At 46.9% G+C, this 16,636-nt stretch overlaps 1 protein-coding gene across 1 annotated transcript; it reads right to left on the bottom strand.

The window, feature by feature from the left end:
- Positions 1–5,710: 5,710 nt before the first annotated feature.
- On the bottom strand, positions 5,711–6,094 carry LOC137364963 (histone H2AX-like; the record flags this gene model as incomplete). The annotated part of the gene is made up of 1 exon (XM_068027834.1): positions 5,711–6,094. A coding segment is annotated over one exon (384 nt), but the record flags the coding sequence as incomplete, so codon positions are not given.
- Positions 6,095–16,636: the final 10,542 nt, after the last annotated feature.

Genomic DNA, 16,636 nt, shown 5'->3' with positions numbered 1-16,636 from the left:
GGAGACATGGAGATATGTTTAGACGATTTCCTGGCAAATCATTTGCAACTCCATATTTTTCTGAAATTTGTACGAACACATTAATGACATACGTCACGCCGTGAAATTTCTCCACAAAACACTGAAAGGTGACATTGTTAATTGTGAGGGTTTTTTTTCACTTATTCAGACATACATTTGGAAGGAGTGATCAGAACGTGATTCACACATGACGTGATGACGTAATGGCGTGAATAAACACTTCCTTGAACTCGCCATATTTGGTATCCATTTTTTCTGCTCGACCCACCTGAATATTATCGAGAAAATGGCAACAAGGGGAAGATAAAGTCTGTAAATATAGGCAGAAAACAGCAGCAGGGACTGCAGTAAACAAGATCAGCCAGTTCCTGGTGACTTAGTTGCTCGGATAGTGGAGAATTTAGATGGGTTGTGGACAGCCTGAGCCTCAGACTGTCTCCTGAGTTGAATAGGATACCGCACGGTCTTCGTGCTCATTGAGGAAATTTGGCTGTACTCATGGGATACAGCTGAAAGATGGCAACGAATGAGAGGGTTTGAGCAACATTCCGTTCCTGTATTGAAAGAATGGGCATGTTTTTAGAGTTAAGAATATTTTGGGACTGGAAGGTGAGGCGGTCAAGACTCAGAATAAGGCAGTTCCTGAGCAAAAGAAAACAATTTTGCTTGTGGAAATTGGCCTGGAAGTGTATGACATGCTAACAAAGCTTCCTGCTCTGAACAAAGCAAAATATGTGCCAGTCAAAACAATATCACCAAGTTGGAGGAACATTTCAACCCTAAGCCACTAGAGATAGCAGAATGCTATAAATTTGGAACCAGAAATCAGAAAAGTAGTGAAGCAGTTGGTGAGTATATTGTGGCACTGAAGAATTTTTATCACGTTGCAACTTTGGCACATTCTTAGACCATGCATTACCTGACATATTTGTGTGTGGATTTGGTGAACAAAAGAATCCAATCGAAGTTACTAAACACACAAAATCTTACATTTGAGATCGTGTGTAAGATTGCTGTTTCCATGGAGATGGCATCAAAGAATGTTAGGGAATTTTGTCCTATGCAGGTAACTAGTACAGGCTTCTGTCCACCGTTAAAGTGCTTCAGCCAAGTCTAAAGTGGACAGACATAGCCAGAAGAGTGCCAATGATAGCAGTTTAGTGTCGTTATCACCATAAGGGCAACCACACAGCCCAATCATGTCAGTACAGAAATGCAAAATGTTTTATTTGTCAAGCAGAGGCCAAAGAAGGAAAGGGAACTAATTCCAGTGGTAATGGAAAACAGTGATGTTATAAGGGTGGAGTTCACAATCTTGAAGTGAATCCAGAGTGCCTAACCAAAGAGGAGCAAGGGCTGTACAGCATATATGCCACTAGCAATCACTCAAATGATGGAGACTTTTGTATAATGTTGTTGGTAAATAAACAGTACAATGCTACGACCATGGATTGCTCCATCATGAGTAGAGAAATGTATGGGAGCAAAGTCAGTGATGTCCGTCAAACTGAGAGCACCGGTCAATTGAAAACCTACTCTGGTGAGGTGTGAGAAATGTGTGGGCAAATGGAGTGCAATATCCAACATAAGGGCAGGCCCCTCAAGTTACCCATTGTTTAAAAAATTATGTCAGTGGAAGTAGGCATCACTGGCAAGGCCAGCATTTATTGCCCATTCCTAATTGCCCTTGACAACTGAATTGCTTGCTAGGTCATTTCAAAGGACAGGTGAGAGTAAACCACATTGTTGTGGGCCAGCATCACATGCTGGCCAGACCAGGTAAGCACAGCAGATTGCCTTCTGTAAAGGGTATGAGTGAACCAGATGGGTTTTAATGAAAATCAATCATCGTTGCATGGCACCACTGCTCAGATTTTATATTATTCATTAATGAATTGAATCTGAATTCCACCAGCTGCCATGGTGGGATTTAAACTCATATCCCCAGGGCATTAGTCTGAGTCGTGAGATTATCAGTTCATTGACATTACTGCTATGCCAGCCTCTCCCCTACAAGGTAGTGAGATATGTCAACAAACCAATAATAATGGGGAAAGACTGGCTTTGAAAGCTGAAGTTAGACTGGAAGCATGTTTTTTCAAGTTGAAACAACCAAGGAGCTTGATCAGCCATTGAATAGTTACAGGAATACTTTCGAGGACGGCTATGAAGGCATAATCAGTGTGAAAGCTCACATCTGAATCAGGCCTGATACCAAACCAGTATATTGCAAAGTTTGGCTGCTTCCTTATGCTTCCAAAACCCAGGTTGAAGAGGAGCAAAAGAATCTGGAGAGATATGGTGTGCTGGTGAAAACTGATCACTGTGATTGGGCAAACCCAATTGTCATTGTGCCCAAGTCAGACAAAACCATTAGTCTATGTGGGGATGACAATGTCACAATGAACCAGGAAGTGGATTATGAGAAGTATCCACTACTGATCTCGAGATTTGTATGCGGAGTTAGCAGGATCCAAGCTATTCACAAAGTTGGATTTATTCCATGCTTATGCACAGCTCAATGTGAATCAAGTGAATCTGCAGTATCTCACAATAAACACACACATGGCGTTATACTCCTACATAAAGCTGCCGTACGGTGTGAAGCCTTCTCCAAACTTCTTCCAAGTTACAATGGGTAAGATTTTACAAGGAGTGCTACATTGCTTGTGCAATCAGGATGATGTGTTGATCATGACTGTAACAAATGAAGAGAATTTTCAAGTGTTGGATGAAGTGTTAAAAAGGCTCAATGATCACAATGTGTCACTTGAAAAAGAACAAGTGTGCCTTTGTACAATCTGAGGTGGTGTACCTTGGCCTGATAATCAATGAAAAGTACTACAGCCAGTGAAAGAGAAGATAGAGGCTATGGTCAAAGCCCCTAAGACAAAAAGATGTGTCTGAGTTTAGATCTTTTCTACGCATGGTCCAATACTACTTGCAATTTCTGCCTGAGCATGCAATGGTGTTAGCTCCACTACATGAGTTGTTGAAGAAAGATGTGAAATGGAAATGGTCTAAAGCACAACAAGATGCTTATGATGCATGTAAGAGAAGCTTGACCAGTGACACACTACACATTCATTACCACACAAATGGTGAACTGAAGCTAGCTTCAAAATATGGAGTTGGAGCAGTAATCAGTCATGTTGTGGAGCATGGTCAGGAGAAGCCCAGAGCATTTGTGTCACGTACCCTGACCAAGAGTGACTGGAACTACACACAGATAGGAAAGGAAGTGTTTGGAATCATCTTTGGAAACAAAAAGTTTCACCAGATTTTGTTGGGTGGAAACTTTACGCTAGTAACAGATCATAAACCACTAATAGCTATTCTGGGACCAAAGTCTACAATACTGACAATGGCAGTATCAAGGATGCTGCAGTGGGCTGTACTTCTCTCACTGTTTGACTGTAACATTGAATATCGTAGTTCAAAGGAGAATGCTATCGCTGACGCACTGTCACATTTACTGCATGAAGATTTAGATGTAGACTGTGAAGGTGCAATCTTCATAATAGAAATTGTGGCCATGGCTGAGTCGACCAGTCGGCAGGTTCACTGTGAGCCGATAACACTGCAGGGTAAAGGCCGCTTTCCAACTCCAATCTTAACACAGGAGATTCCCCAAACAGCTGCAAAAAGGTGTTTGTAAACTGCTGGAAGCGGATGTGTGTGTAAATGGTGATGTTACTGAGGAGGTTTCTTAGTATCGAATGGATTGTGTTTCGGTGGGAACATTACTGAGTGTTAATTGTAGCAGGACCATATTTAAAAGCTCCGACTTTCTGGAAGGCTTTGACTACGAATGCCGAGTCTGGAAAGGTTTGTGTGGAGAGCTGGGTTTCGGTTCTACTGTTAATAAAGGGTTTGAAATTGGCAGCCCGGAGGAAACTGGAGGTGGATCTGAAAGATGAGGGGCCGTTCTCTCTCAACCAAAACAAGAAATGCTGGATTCACTCAGCAGGTCTGGCAGCATCTGTGGAAAGAGAAGCAGAGTTAACGTTTCGGGTCAGGAACCCTTCTTCGGAACCGTTCTCTCTCTGTCTGTCACTCTGGGTGTCTCCTCCCTCTCGCTCTCTGTTTAATCCTCACTCTGTCTCCTCCACTCCCTGCTCTCACTCTGCCTTTCTCAGCAAGGTCCAGGGGGTCTGTATACAAAGGATCCTGAAGGATTCTGTTACTCATGGACTGCAGTGATCTGAGTGAAGAATCATCATGTCTGGCAGAGGTAAAGGAGGGAAAGGACTGGGCAAAGGCGGAGCAAAGCGGCACCGCAAAGTGCTTCGTGATAATATCCAGGGCATCACCAAACCAGCAATCTGCCGCCTGGCTCGCCGTGGCGGGGTCAAGCGGATCTCGGGTTTGATCTATGAGGAGACTCGCGGGGTGTTGAAGGTTTTCCTGGAGAATGTGATCAGGGATGCGGTCACCTACACTGAGCACGCCAAGCGCAAGACGGTCACTGCAATGGATGTGGTGTACGCTCTGAAACGGCAGGGCCGCACTCTCTACGGATTCGGCGGTTGAACAACTTGACCCTTTCCAGCAAACGCACAACAAAGGCTCTTCTAAGAGCCACCCACCACCTCACAGAGAAAGCAGTGACCTGGAAATGGGAGCTGGGATGGGCTGTTCAGAACAGTTCAATCAATCTGCTGTGTTCGGGATACAAAACTGGAATCCCCGAGTTTGATATTTCAGTTGTAGCAAGGATGTGCAGTGGATTTGATTTTGTAAACGTGCTGTGTAAACAGTGCCCGAGACTCTCCAGTTAGTTATTTCCCCAGTCGACACATGCCCTCAGTGAAAAGCCACATTACTCCTCCAGAATCACTCATTGTTTTCATAGAATTTCAAAATGATTTCGATGCAATGAGAGAATCCGGGAGTTTTGCAGCAGCCATTGAATCGGTCACTGGAACCAGACCCACTTGTGATGTTATTTCTCCCGAGACGGTGTTTCCTGCACTGAAACTGACAGGGTTTGTGAAACTGATCAGTTTCAGCTCAATCATTCAGGGACCTGGAATTTCCGCAGTTTGAGCCCGAGCCCACTTCTGATTGGTCACCCTCTTCCCATTCGTATGTCTTAACCAATCGCAGAGCTTCGAATTGGAAAATGCAGCAAATCATTGGCTTAAATTGTCAACCTGACAAAGTTTGAATTCGAAAAAGCCGCCAATTTCAGTATCGGAAAGAAGCGATTACTGGAAAATCTATCGAAAGCTGATCGTTTTATATATATATATATATATATATACATGTGTGACCATTAAAAAACATTTATATTCCGCTTTTATCAGCAAATTCCTGGCACCATTTTAAAGCTGTTCGTAAAATAGCGCCAGGAAATTGTGCTGATAAAAGCGGAATAAAAAACAAGATTTTGGATGGTTATGTCCATATTTTACGAACAGCTTTAATCTGTAATATTGTTGGTTACTCATCTGTAACTGCCGGCAAAATGTAACGGGACAAATAACTCAAATTCGGTGTGGAAGTAATAAATTGGACAGGGTTTCGGGGGACAGTGAGAAGTCACTGAAATAGTTGCTTAAACATTGTAAATCTGATTCGGTCCTGTTACTGACATTCTGGAATCAGACAGTAATCAGCCCTTTCACAGAGACTGTCGGTGGCTCTGAAAAGAGCCTTTGGTTTATTCGATGATATTTTGGCCGCTTTACTTTTTCTGGGAGCTCTGAGCGCTGGTTTTCTTGGGCAACAGCACGGCCTGGATATTAGGCAGCACCCCGCCCTGAGCGATGGTCACCCCTCCCAGCAGCTTGTTGAGCTCCTCGTCGTTGCGGACGGCCAGCTGCAGGTGTCTGGGGATGATGCGGCTCTTCTTGTTGTCCCGCGCCGCGTTACCGGCGAGTTCGAGGATTTCAGCGGTCAGATACTCGAGCACAGCAGCCAGATAGACCGGGGCTCCGGCACCCACACGCTCAGCATAGTTGCCCTTTCTCAGGAGCCTGTGAACACGGCCCACCGGGAACTGCAGTCCAGCCCGGGAGGAGCGAGACTTGGCCTTGGCCCGAGCTTTGCCGCCGGTCTTTCCTCTTCCAGATATTTTCACAAATTCTTTCACGAAGAATGGATATTTTCCACTGCATTTACTGTACTTACAGACTGAAAACTCTCCTCATTGGTCGGTACTTAATTCACCTTATTTGCCTATATTCATCACCAATCAGGTCACTGACAACAGAAGAGGGCGGGATTTACCCACCACAACCTCAGAAACAGAATTTGTCAATTTCAAAAAGCCCGCCAATTTCATTTTCGGAAAGGAGCGGATTAAAATAAATGTCATCCTTCGTCAAAGATTTAAAATCCCTTCTCTTTATTTTCTTTTATTCAACTACTTTTATTCAACTAGGGCGCAGTGGTTAGCAACGCAGCCTCACAGCTCCAGGGACCCGGGTTCGATTCCGGGTACTGCCTGTGTGGAGTTTGCAAGTTCTCCCTGTGTCTGCGTGGGTTTTTCTCCGGGTGCTCCGGTTTCCTGCCAAAAGACTTGCAGGTTGATAGGTAAATTGGCCATTATAAATTGTCACTAGTGTAGGTAGGTGGGAGGGAAATATAGGGACAGGTGGCGATGTTTGGTAGGAATGTAGGATTAGTATAAATGGGTGGTTGATGTTCGGCACAGACTCGGTGGGCCGAAGGGCCTGTTTCAGTGCTGTATCTCTAATCTAATCTAATCCTTTCGTCACCAATCAGAGACGTGGGTTTTAAATGTTGTTTCAATTGTGGATCTTCCCACAATCGCTTTCAAACTGTCCCGGGTGGTACTAAATCCCTGTTCACAGCATTTCCCTGAAGGGAAACATTCAGTTTATCCTCAATCAGAGCCCAGTGTCCTTCTCTGAAAAGAGGGAGCCGGATCGAATCCTCAAACTGCCCTTAATCTGCTCTATAATGATCCCATTCCGGGCTGTTACACTGCGGAGAGTTGCTGTTGATAAAATGATGAATCAGTTCACATTTCAGGAATGGAGTGAAGGAACGGAGGTCTGACTCTTCCCGCTGAAAGCAGCTGTTAAAGCGGTCATTCAGGGGCTGTGCAAAAAAAAATAACAGCTTTAAGCAAAAAAGGAAAGGCGAATGAGCGCATTATGGGTTCATGGGACAGGAGACACAAACACAGTAGTGGGATCGTTATTATATTATACATTATCTTAGTGATTTAATAGAGATGTTCGGATGCAGCTTTTTCAGAGAGATTGTGGGTGGCTCTTAAAAGAGCCGTTGTGTTTGGGATGTTTTTCAGTCCATTGTGCAGTTTTACTTGGAGCTGGTGTACTTGGTCACCGCCTTTGTCCCTTCCGACATGGCGTGCTTGGCCAGCTCCCCGGGCAGCAGCAGGCGCACGGCGGTCTGGATCTCCCGGGAGCTTATGGTGCTGCGCTTGTTGTAATGGTCCAGGCGGGAAGCCTCACCCGCGATGCGCTCGAAAATATCGTTCACAAACGAGTTCATGATGCTCATGGCCTTGGAGGAGATGCCGGTGTCGGGGTGAACCTGCTTCATCACTTTGTAGATGTAGATGGAGTAACTCTCCTTCCTCGACTTTCTCCGCTTCTTGCCGCCCTTTGCTGACGGTTTATTTAAGGTTTTCTTGGCGCCCTTCTTAGGAGCTGCTTTCTTATTCTCCTCAACCATCTTCAGTTTCAATTTCAGACTCAGAGATAAACCAAACCCCTTCCGAGTGCGGATTAAATAGACAATCCCACAGCTCTATGCTAATGAGGGATGGGGGAAAATAAAGATTGTGATTGGGTGACTGGCAGTGATGTCACAAAGGTTTCATATTGTAATTCTCTAATTGGTCTCTTTCGCCATCCAATCAGATTAAACATTTGCAACCAATCACAAACACCCTTCCTGCAATCAGGAAGTATATTTCCCAAAGACTGTCTCCAACCCCAGTTTCTGTTGAAAGAGCCGCTTCTTATGTAAAGCTCCCTGGAAATGTCCTGGCTGTTGTTGGGAAGACACATATTGGCTGATTCTGTGTCCTTGTGTCTCTGCTATTGCATGTGAGCGTGCAATTAATTTCATTTCTTTTTTCTCTGATCCTGTGTTTGAGCGTGTTGTGTAATTCGGTAGCTCTCAGTCTCTGGTGCAGTAGGGATTCATTCTGTATATTACAGACTCTGGTACTGTGAGTGTGACATCCATTCTGTATCTGTCAGTCTCTGGTACTGTGTTTGAGTGTGAGGAGATGAGTTGGAATTTTGCAGGGAGGAAGATGGAAAAGAGCGTTGGTGCGATGACACAGCCTTGCTTGAGCCCAGTTTGCATTGGGATTAGGTCAGTGGTAGGTCCGTTGCCAATGATTACATGTCATGCAGTCGGCAGACGATGGTGCCGAATTTCTCCGGGCAGCCAAATTTGAAGAAGATGTTCCATAATCCCTCCCAGTTTGGAGAGTTGAAGGCCTTTGTCAGGTCAGAGAAGGCCATGTAGAAAGGTTGCTGCTGCTCCCTACATTTTGCTTGGGAATGTCTTACTGTGAAGATTATTTTCACTGTGCCTCTTGATTGACAGAATCCACATTGTGATTCCAGTAGGAGCTCTTCAGCCATGGGGAGGAGGCGGTTGAGAAGGACTCTTGTGATGACCTTCCCTGTGACGGACAGCATGGCTGCCCCTCTGTAGTTACTACAGTCGGGTTTGTCACCTTTTTTGAAGATGGTCACAATTACGGCATCTCAGAAATCCCTGACATGCTCTCTTCCTTCCACATGCGAGACGTGAGACGATGTATTTGTGTCAAGAGTGCTTCTCTGCTGTATTTTCGAATTTTGGTGGGAATTCCATCTATGCCGGTGGCCTTATTTTTTTTTTAGCTGTCAATCTCTGTCAGTCTGGGATTGTGCTGACGTCATGGTGGGTAGCATGCTGTGGAATGTAGTCAAGGGCACTCACATCAAAGACGGCATCGCAATTGAGGAGATATTCAAAGTGTTCCTTCCAATGAGTGCTGACTGCCTCTCTGTCCTTGATCAGTGTCACTCCATTCTTTGCTCTCAGTGGGGTAGGTCCTTAGATACTTGGGCCGTGAATGATCTTGACAGTGCCGAAGAAGCCACATATGTCGTGGCTTTCAGCAAGTTTTTGTAGTTCCAGCGTTCTTTCAGCCCACCAGCTGTTGTGTCAGTCGATCTACTCTATAGTACGAGTTGGAAACTATTGAACTGACTTTGCCTCCAGTCCAGAAGCAAGGCCATTCCAACATCTGTCATCCAGCTGCAATACGCTGACAACGCCTGCGGGTGCGCACACCCAGTGAACAAGCTTCAAACCCTGATCGATGCATTCATCGAGGCATATGAAAGAATTGGCCTTAAGCTAAATGTCTGGAAGACAAAGGTCCTCTGCCAGCCTGCTACCCGACACTGCCCCTCTATATCAAGATCCATGGCGAACCACTGGACGATGTGATCACTGCTCATCCCTAGCGAGCATTGTCTCATCAAGGGCAGCCATCGACAATAGGGCAGCACAGTGGCGCAGTGGTTAGCACTGCAGCCTCACAGCTCCAGCGACCCGGGTTCAATTCTGGGTACTGCCTGTGTGGGGTTTGCAAGTTCTCCCTGTGTCTGCGTGGGTTTCCTCCGGGTGCTCCGGTTTCCTCCCACATGCCAAAGACTTGCAGGTTGATAGGTAAATTGGCCATTATAAAAATTGCCCCGAGTAGAGGTAGGTGGTAGGGAAATATAGGGACAGGTGGGGATGTGGTAGGAATGTGGAATTAGTGCAGGATTAGTATAAATGGGTGGTTGATGGTTGGCACAGACTCGGTGGGCCGAAGGGCCTGTTTTAGTGCTGTATCTCTAAACTAAAGACAATCCAACATCCCAGGAATCAGCCGAGTGAACTTTCTCTGAACTGATTCCAATGCATGTGTACCCCTCTTTAAATAAGGAGACCAAAACTGTGTGGAGTCCTTTAGTTGGGATGTCAGTAATGCCCTGTACAGTTATAGCAAAACTTCCCTACTTTTATGCTCCATTCCCCTTGCTAAAAATGCCAACATTCCATTTGCCTTCCTAATTACTTGCCTTAGCTGCATGCTAACGTTTTTGTAATTCATGTACTTGGACACCCAGATCCCTCGGTACAGCAGCATTATGCAGTCTCTCTGATGCAAGTAATATTCTGCTTTTCTATTCTTCCTGCCAAAGTAGACAATCTCACATTTTCCCGTATTATACCCCATCTGCCAAATTTTTGCCCACTGACTTAACCCATCTATATCTCTTTGCAGACACTTTGTGGCCTCCTCACAACTTGCTTTCCTACCTATCTTTGTACCGTCCATAAATTTGGCAACAAAATACTCAGTGCCTTCATGCAATTATTAATATAGGCCATAAATAGTTGAGGCACCAGCACTGATCCCTGTGACACTCCATTAGTTACAGTTTGCCAATCTGAAAATGCCCCATTTATCCCCACTCTCTGTTTCCTGTGAGTTAGCCAATTCTATATCCATGTGTGTGTAGTTTTCAGATTGTGTCTGTCAGTGTCTGGTACTCTAAGTTTTGGACTCTTTCACAATCTCTCAGTGCTACTATTTGTGTGTTAGGTTCCTTTAGATGACTCAGGCTGAGATACTGTGAGTGCAATAATCAACCTATACAGTGGTGCAGTGGTTAGCACCGCAGCCTCACAGCTCCAGGGACCCGGGTTCGATTCCGGGTACTGCCTGTGTGGAGTTTGCAAGTTCTCCCTGTGTCTGCGTGGGTTTTCTCCGGGTGCTCTGGTTTACTCCCACAAGCCAAAAGACTTGCAGGTTGGTAGGTAAATTGGCCATTATAAATTGTCACTAGTATAGGTAGGTGGTTGGGAAATATAGGGACAGGTGGGGATGTTTGGTAGGAATATAGGATTAGTATAAATGGGTGGTTGATGTTCGGCACAGACTCGGTGGGCCGAAGGGCCTGTTTCAGTGCTGTATCTCTAATCTGAAAAAAAACCTTTCAGCATCTGGCACTTAGCATGTGTTTCAGACGATAGAGGTCGAGGTCAAGGAGGACCTCCATGAGGTGAAGAGTCAGGAGGCCTCACTCTTTGCCACAGAGGCCTCCAAAATCATCTTCCGGTCCAGAGTCCACTCCATCGAACAGGATGAGATGTGTTTGCACTACCTCTTCCAAAAGCTTCACACAGCTTCATCAGAAGCCTGAAGGAAGAGGATGGCTCGGTAACGTCTTCGCAGTCCGACATACTAAGAATTAGCAAATCCTTTTATGCTGGGCTGTCTGACGCAAAGCGCACAGACAGCAGAGCTTCCTGTGATCTATCACAGCTGTCTTAGATGATAGCATGAGGGAGAGACTGGACATGCCGCTAACTCTGGACAAGCTGACAAAGGCCGTCAAGTCCTTTGAGACGAGTAAAACTCCCGGAAGCGATGCCTTACCGGTTGAGTTGTATTCGGCCCTGTGGGACTGGATCGGCCCAGACCTGCTGGAAGTATACGAGAGTATTCTCCTGGCCGGCAGCATGTCAGAATCCATGAGGAAAGGCATCATCACCCTCATCTCCAAGCGGAAGGGGGAGAGGGCAGGAATCAGAAATTGGCAGCCCATCTCACTACTTAATTTTGACTACAAGATGCTGTCCAAAGTCATAGCCAGTCGAGTCAAGTCTGCTCTGGAGTTGGTGATTCACCCTGATCAGACCTGTACTGTACCCGGCAGGAAGATCTCTGATAGTCTCGCGTAACTCAGGGATACGATCGCCTATGTACGGGACAGGAGGGTGTACACCTGCCTCATCAGCCTGGACCAGGAGAAGGCTTGTGACAGGATATCGCACACCTTCATGATGGATGTGCTTTCCAAAATGGGGTTTGGGGAGGGAATCTGCAATTGGATCAAACTGCACTTCACAAATATCAGTAGCGCTGTCTCAATCAATGGGTGGGAATCAGAAAGTTTTCCGATCCAATCTGGAGTCAGACAGGGCTGTCCTCTCTCCCCGGTCTTGTTTGTTTGCTGTTTGAACCCTTTGCTGAGTATATTAGGAAGGATGTGAACATAAGAGGGGTGACAATCCCAGGCAGCAGAGCCACTCAGGTTAAAACCTCCCTGTACATGGATGACGTTGTCGTCTTCTGCTTGGACCCGCTGTCTGTGTGCATCTGCAACCAGTTCGAACTGGCCTCAGGGGCCAGAGTTAACCACGGCAAGAGCGAGGCCATGTTCTTTGGGAACTGGGCTGACCACTTCTTTGTCCCCTTCACCATTAGGTCACAGTACCTGAAGATGCTGGGGATATGGTTCGGAAGGGCCGGGGCGTGCACCAAAACCTGGGAGGAGTGAGTAGCCAGGGTACAACATAAGCTGAGCATGTGGGAGCAGCGATCTCTCTCTAATATGGGTAAGAACCTGGTCATCAGATGCGAGGTGCTCACGTTGTTGCTGTATGTGGCGCAGGTCTAGCCCATACCCCACTCCTGCGCTCTGGTGGTCACCCAAGTCATTTTCCACTTCATCTGGGGATGCAAAATGGACCGGATCCGGAGGGACACGATGTTCAAACCTCTGGATAAGGGCGGGAAAAATGTACCCAACATTGCCCTCATCCTGATGACTACCATCGTGAGCGGCTGCATCGAGCTGTGTGTAGATCCCCAGTACGCAAACACCAAGTGTCACTATGTGCTGAGGTTCTATCTGTACCCGATGTTGAGAAGGATGGACTTCGTCACATTGCCGCGGAACGCTCCATCCAGTTGGGCCGTGCCGTACCACCTATCCATCGTGGGAAAATTTCTGCAGAAAAACACCTTTGACCACCAACCCATCAGGCAGTGGTCTGCACGGAATGTCCACAAGGCCCGACGGGAAAAGGAGATGGTGGATCCTGTTGGATGGTTCCCCAAGCAGACTGCCAAAGTCATTAGACAGAATGCCTCATCACCAGAACTTTCAAACAAGCACCAAGGTGTAGCTTGGCTGGTGGTGAGAAGAGCCCTCCCCGTCAGATCCTTCCTGCACGCCCGAAGTCTCACACTCTCCGCACAATGCCCTTGAGGTGGCTGCGGTGGGGAAGAGATGGTTGCCCACCTCCTTCTGGAATGTGTCTTTGCAAAGCAGGTGTGAAAAGAGATGCAGTGGTTTTTGTCGAGGTTCATCCCAAGCAGCTCTGTAACACAGGAGTATGTGCTGTATTGGCTGTTCCCAGGGACACACACAGAGATAAACATCAACTGCTGCTGGAGGACTATCAATTTGGTCTGCCTCCCGAAACTTGCTGGTCTTCCAGCACAAAGAGTTGTCCACGACCGAATGTTGCAGACTGGCACATTCCAAGGTCCAAGACTACGTGCTGAGGGACGTACTAAAGCTTGGGGCAGCCGCAGCAAAGGCTCAATGGGGAAACACCACTGTGTAAGGTCCCCCCACCAAGCTGAACTGAGGGGCTGGATCCATAGAAAACCCCTCGAACTTTATCGGGAAAATATTTGTTTGCTGTAAAATGTACATGGTACGTAAAATGAAATGGAAGGGTTGTGAGGCAATTCACTCCTGTATTGAAGGAAACTGATCTCCTTTGCACTCTTTGTATTGTCTGACTCGATGATGTTTGGAACTGTTCTGTATTGTTTTTTCTTACAGATTATTATGAATAAAGTATATTTTGGAAATAAAAAAGTCAGGAAGAGGAAAGACCAGTGGGAAAGCTCAGTCCAAGGCCAAGTCTCGCTCCTCCCGGGCTGGACTTGAGTTCCCAGTGGGCCGTGTACACAGGCTCCTGAGAAAGGGCAACTATGCTGAGCCTATGGGTGCTGGCTGCTGTGCTCGAGTATCTAACCACTGAAATCCTCGAGTTGGCCGGTAACGCGGCCCGGGACAACAAGAAGATCCGCATGATCCCCCGACACCTGCAACTGGCCGTCCGCGACAACGCGGAGCTCAACAAGCTGCTGGGAGGGGTGACCATTGCACAGGGCGGGGTGCTGGCTAATATCCAGGCCGTGCTGCTGCCCAAAAAAACCAGCGCTCAGAGCTCCCAGAAAAAGTAAAGCGGCCAAAATGTCATCTAATAAACCAAAGGCTCTTTTCAGAGCCACCCACAGTCTCTGTGAAAGGGCTGATTACTGTCTAATTCCAAAACATTTGTAACAGGAATGGCAACTATTTAAAATGTTTAAGCAACTATTTCAGTGACGTCTCACTGTCTCCCTGAAGCCTGTGTGAAGGGGAATTACCAATTGTCCATAATTTATTACTTCCAAAGGATGTAGGTGCTTTGGAGAGGGTGCAGAGGAGGTTCACCAGGATGTTGCCTGGTATGGAGGGCGCTAGCTATGAAGAGAGGTTGAGTAGATTAGGATTATTTTCATTCGAAAGACGGAGGTTGAGGGGGGACCTGATTGAGGTGTACAAAATCGTGACAGGTATAGACAGGGTGGATAGCAAGAAGCTTTTTCCCAGAGTGGGGGATTCAATTACTCGGGGTCACGAGTTCAAAGTGAGAGGGGAAAATTTTAGGGGGGATATGCGTGGAAAGTTCTTTATGCAAAGGGTGGTGGGTGCCTGGAAAGCGTTGCCAGCGGAGGTGGTAGACGCGGGCACGATAGTGTCTTTTAAGACGTATCTAGACAGATACATGAATGGGCAGGAAGCAAAGAGATACAGACCCTTAGAAAATAGGCGACATGTTAAGAAAGAGGATCTGGATCGGCGCAGGCTTGGAGGGCCAAAGGGCCTGTTCCTGTTCTGTAATTTTCTTTGTTCTTCGTTCTTTGTTCCACACGGAGTTTGAGTTACTTGTCCCATTATAGATTGCTGAATAGAGTTGTTTACCGCCAGTTCGAACAGTTGACAACAATTGACAAATTAAATCTGCTTGTGAAATAGCGCCCGGAATTTGTGACAGTAAAAGTGGAATATGGAAACAGGTTTTTAAATTGTTACTGGACTTTTTTTTATTATTTCCAAAATATGCATTATTCATAAAAATCTGTAAAATGTACATGACAAAACAGTTCTAAACAGCACCAAGTCGAAAATTACAAACAGTGCAAAGGAGGTCAGTTTCCTTCATTGCAGGAGTGAGCTGCCTCACAACCCTTCCATTTAATTTTCCATGCCATATACATTTTACAGCAAACGAAAATTTTCCTGATACATTTCGAGGGGTTTTCCATCCACCCAGCCCATCCGTTCAACTTGGTGGGGGGACCTTACACAGTGGTCTTTTCCCATTGAACATTTGCTGCGGCTGCCCCAAGCTTTAGTGCGTCCCTCAGCACATAGTCCTGGACCTTGGAATGTGCCAGTCTGCAACATTCGGTCGTGGACAACTCTTTGTGCTGGAAGACCAGCAAGTTTCGGGCAGAACAACGGGTGTCTTTCACCGAATTGATAGTCCTCCAGCAGCAGTTGATGTTTATCTCAGTGTGCGTCCCTGGGAACAGCCCGTAGAGCACAGACTCCTGTGTTGCAGAGCTGCTTGAGATGAAGTTCGACAAAAACCACTGCATCTCTTTCCACACCTGCTTTGCAAAGAGACATTCCAGAAGGAGGTGGGCAACCATCTCTTCCCCACCACAGTCACCTCGAGGGTGTTGTGCAGAGGGGGTGAGACTTCGGGTGTGAAGGAAGGATCTGACTGGGAGGGCTATTCTCACCACCAGCCAAGCTTCATCTTGGTGCTTGTTTGAAGGTTCTGGTGATGAGGCATTCCACCAAATGACTTCGGTGGTCTGCTTGGGGAAGAGGATCCGCCATCTCCTTTTCCTGTAGGGCCTTGAGGACATTCTGTGCAGACCACTGGCTGATGGACCGGTGGTCAAAGGTGTTTTTCCGCAGAAACTGCTCGACGAAGGATAGGTGGAACGGCACAGTCCAATTGGATGGAGCATTCCGCGGCAATGTGACAAGGCTTCGCAACACCGGGGACAGATAGAACCTCAGCACGTGGTGACACTTGGAGTTTGCGTCTGCACACAGCTTGATGCAGCCACACACGAAGGTAGTCATCAGGATGAGGGTGATGTTGGGTAAATTTTTCCCACCCTTATCCAGAGGTTTGAGCATCGTGTCCCTCCGGACCCGGTCCATTTTGGATCCCCAGATGAAGCGGAAAATGGCTCGGGTGACCGCCACTGCGCCGGAGTGGGGTATGGGCCAGACCTGCGCCATGAACAGCAACAACGTGAGCGCCTTGCACCTGATGACCAGGTTCTTACCCACATTGGAGAGAGATCGCTTCTCCCACATGCTCAGCTTGTGTTGTACCTTGGCTGCTCGCTCTTCCCAGATTTTGGTGCACACCCCGGCCCTTCTGAACCATATTCCCAGCACCTTCAGGTAGTCTGAGCTGACGGTGAAGGGGACAAAGGATCGGTAAGCCCTGTTCCCAAAGAAAATGGCCTCTCTCTTGCCGTGGTTAACTTTGGCTCCCGAGGTCAGTTTCAACTGGTCGCAGATGCTCATCAGTCTGCACACAGACAGCGGGTCCGAGCAGAAGACCGTGACGTCATCCATGTAGAGGGAGGTTTTCACCTGAGTGCCTCCTCTGCCTGGAATTGTCACTCCTCTTCTGCTCACATTCTTCCTAATAGACTCAGCAAATGGTT

Source organism: Heterodontus francisci, unplaced genomic scaffold (assembly GCF_036365525.1).
Source record: "Heterodontus francisci isolate sHetFra1 unplaced genomic scaffold, sHetFra1.hap1 HAP1_SCAFFOLD_43, whole genome shotgun sequence".
NCBI classification, from domain to species: Eukaryota; Metazoa; Chordata; class Chondrichthyes; order Heterodontiformes; family Heterodontidae; genus Heterodontus; species Heterodontus francisci.
Note: the sequence above shows the minus strand (reverse complement) of the source record. Positions and strands in the feature narration are given on the sequence as shown.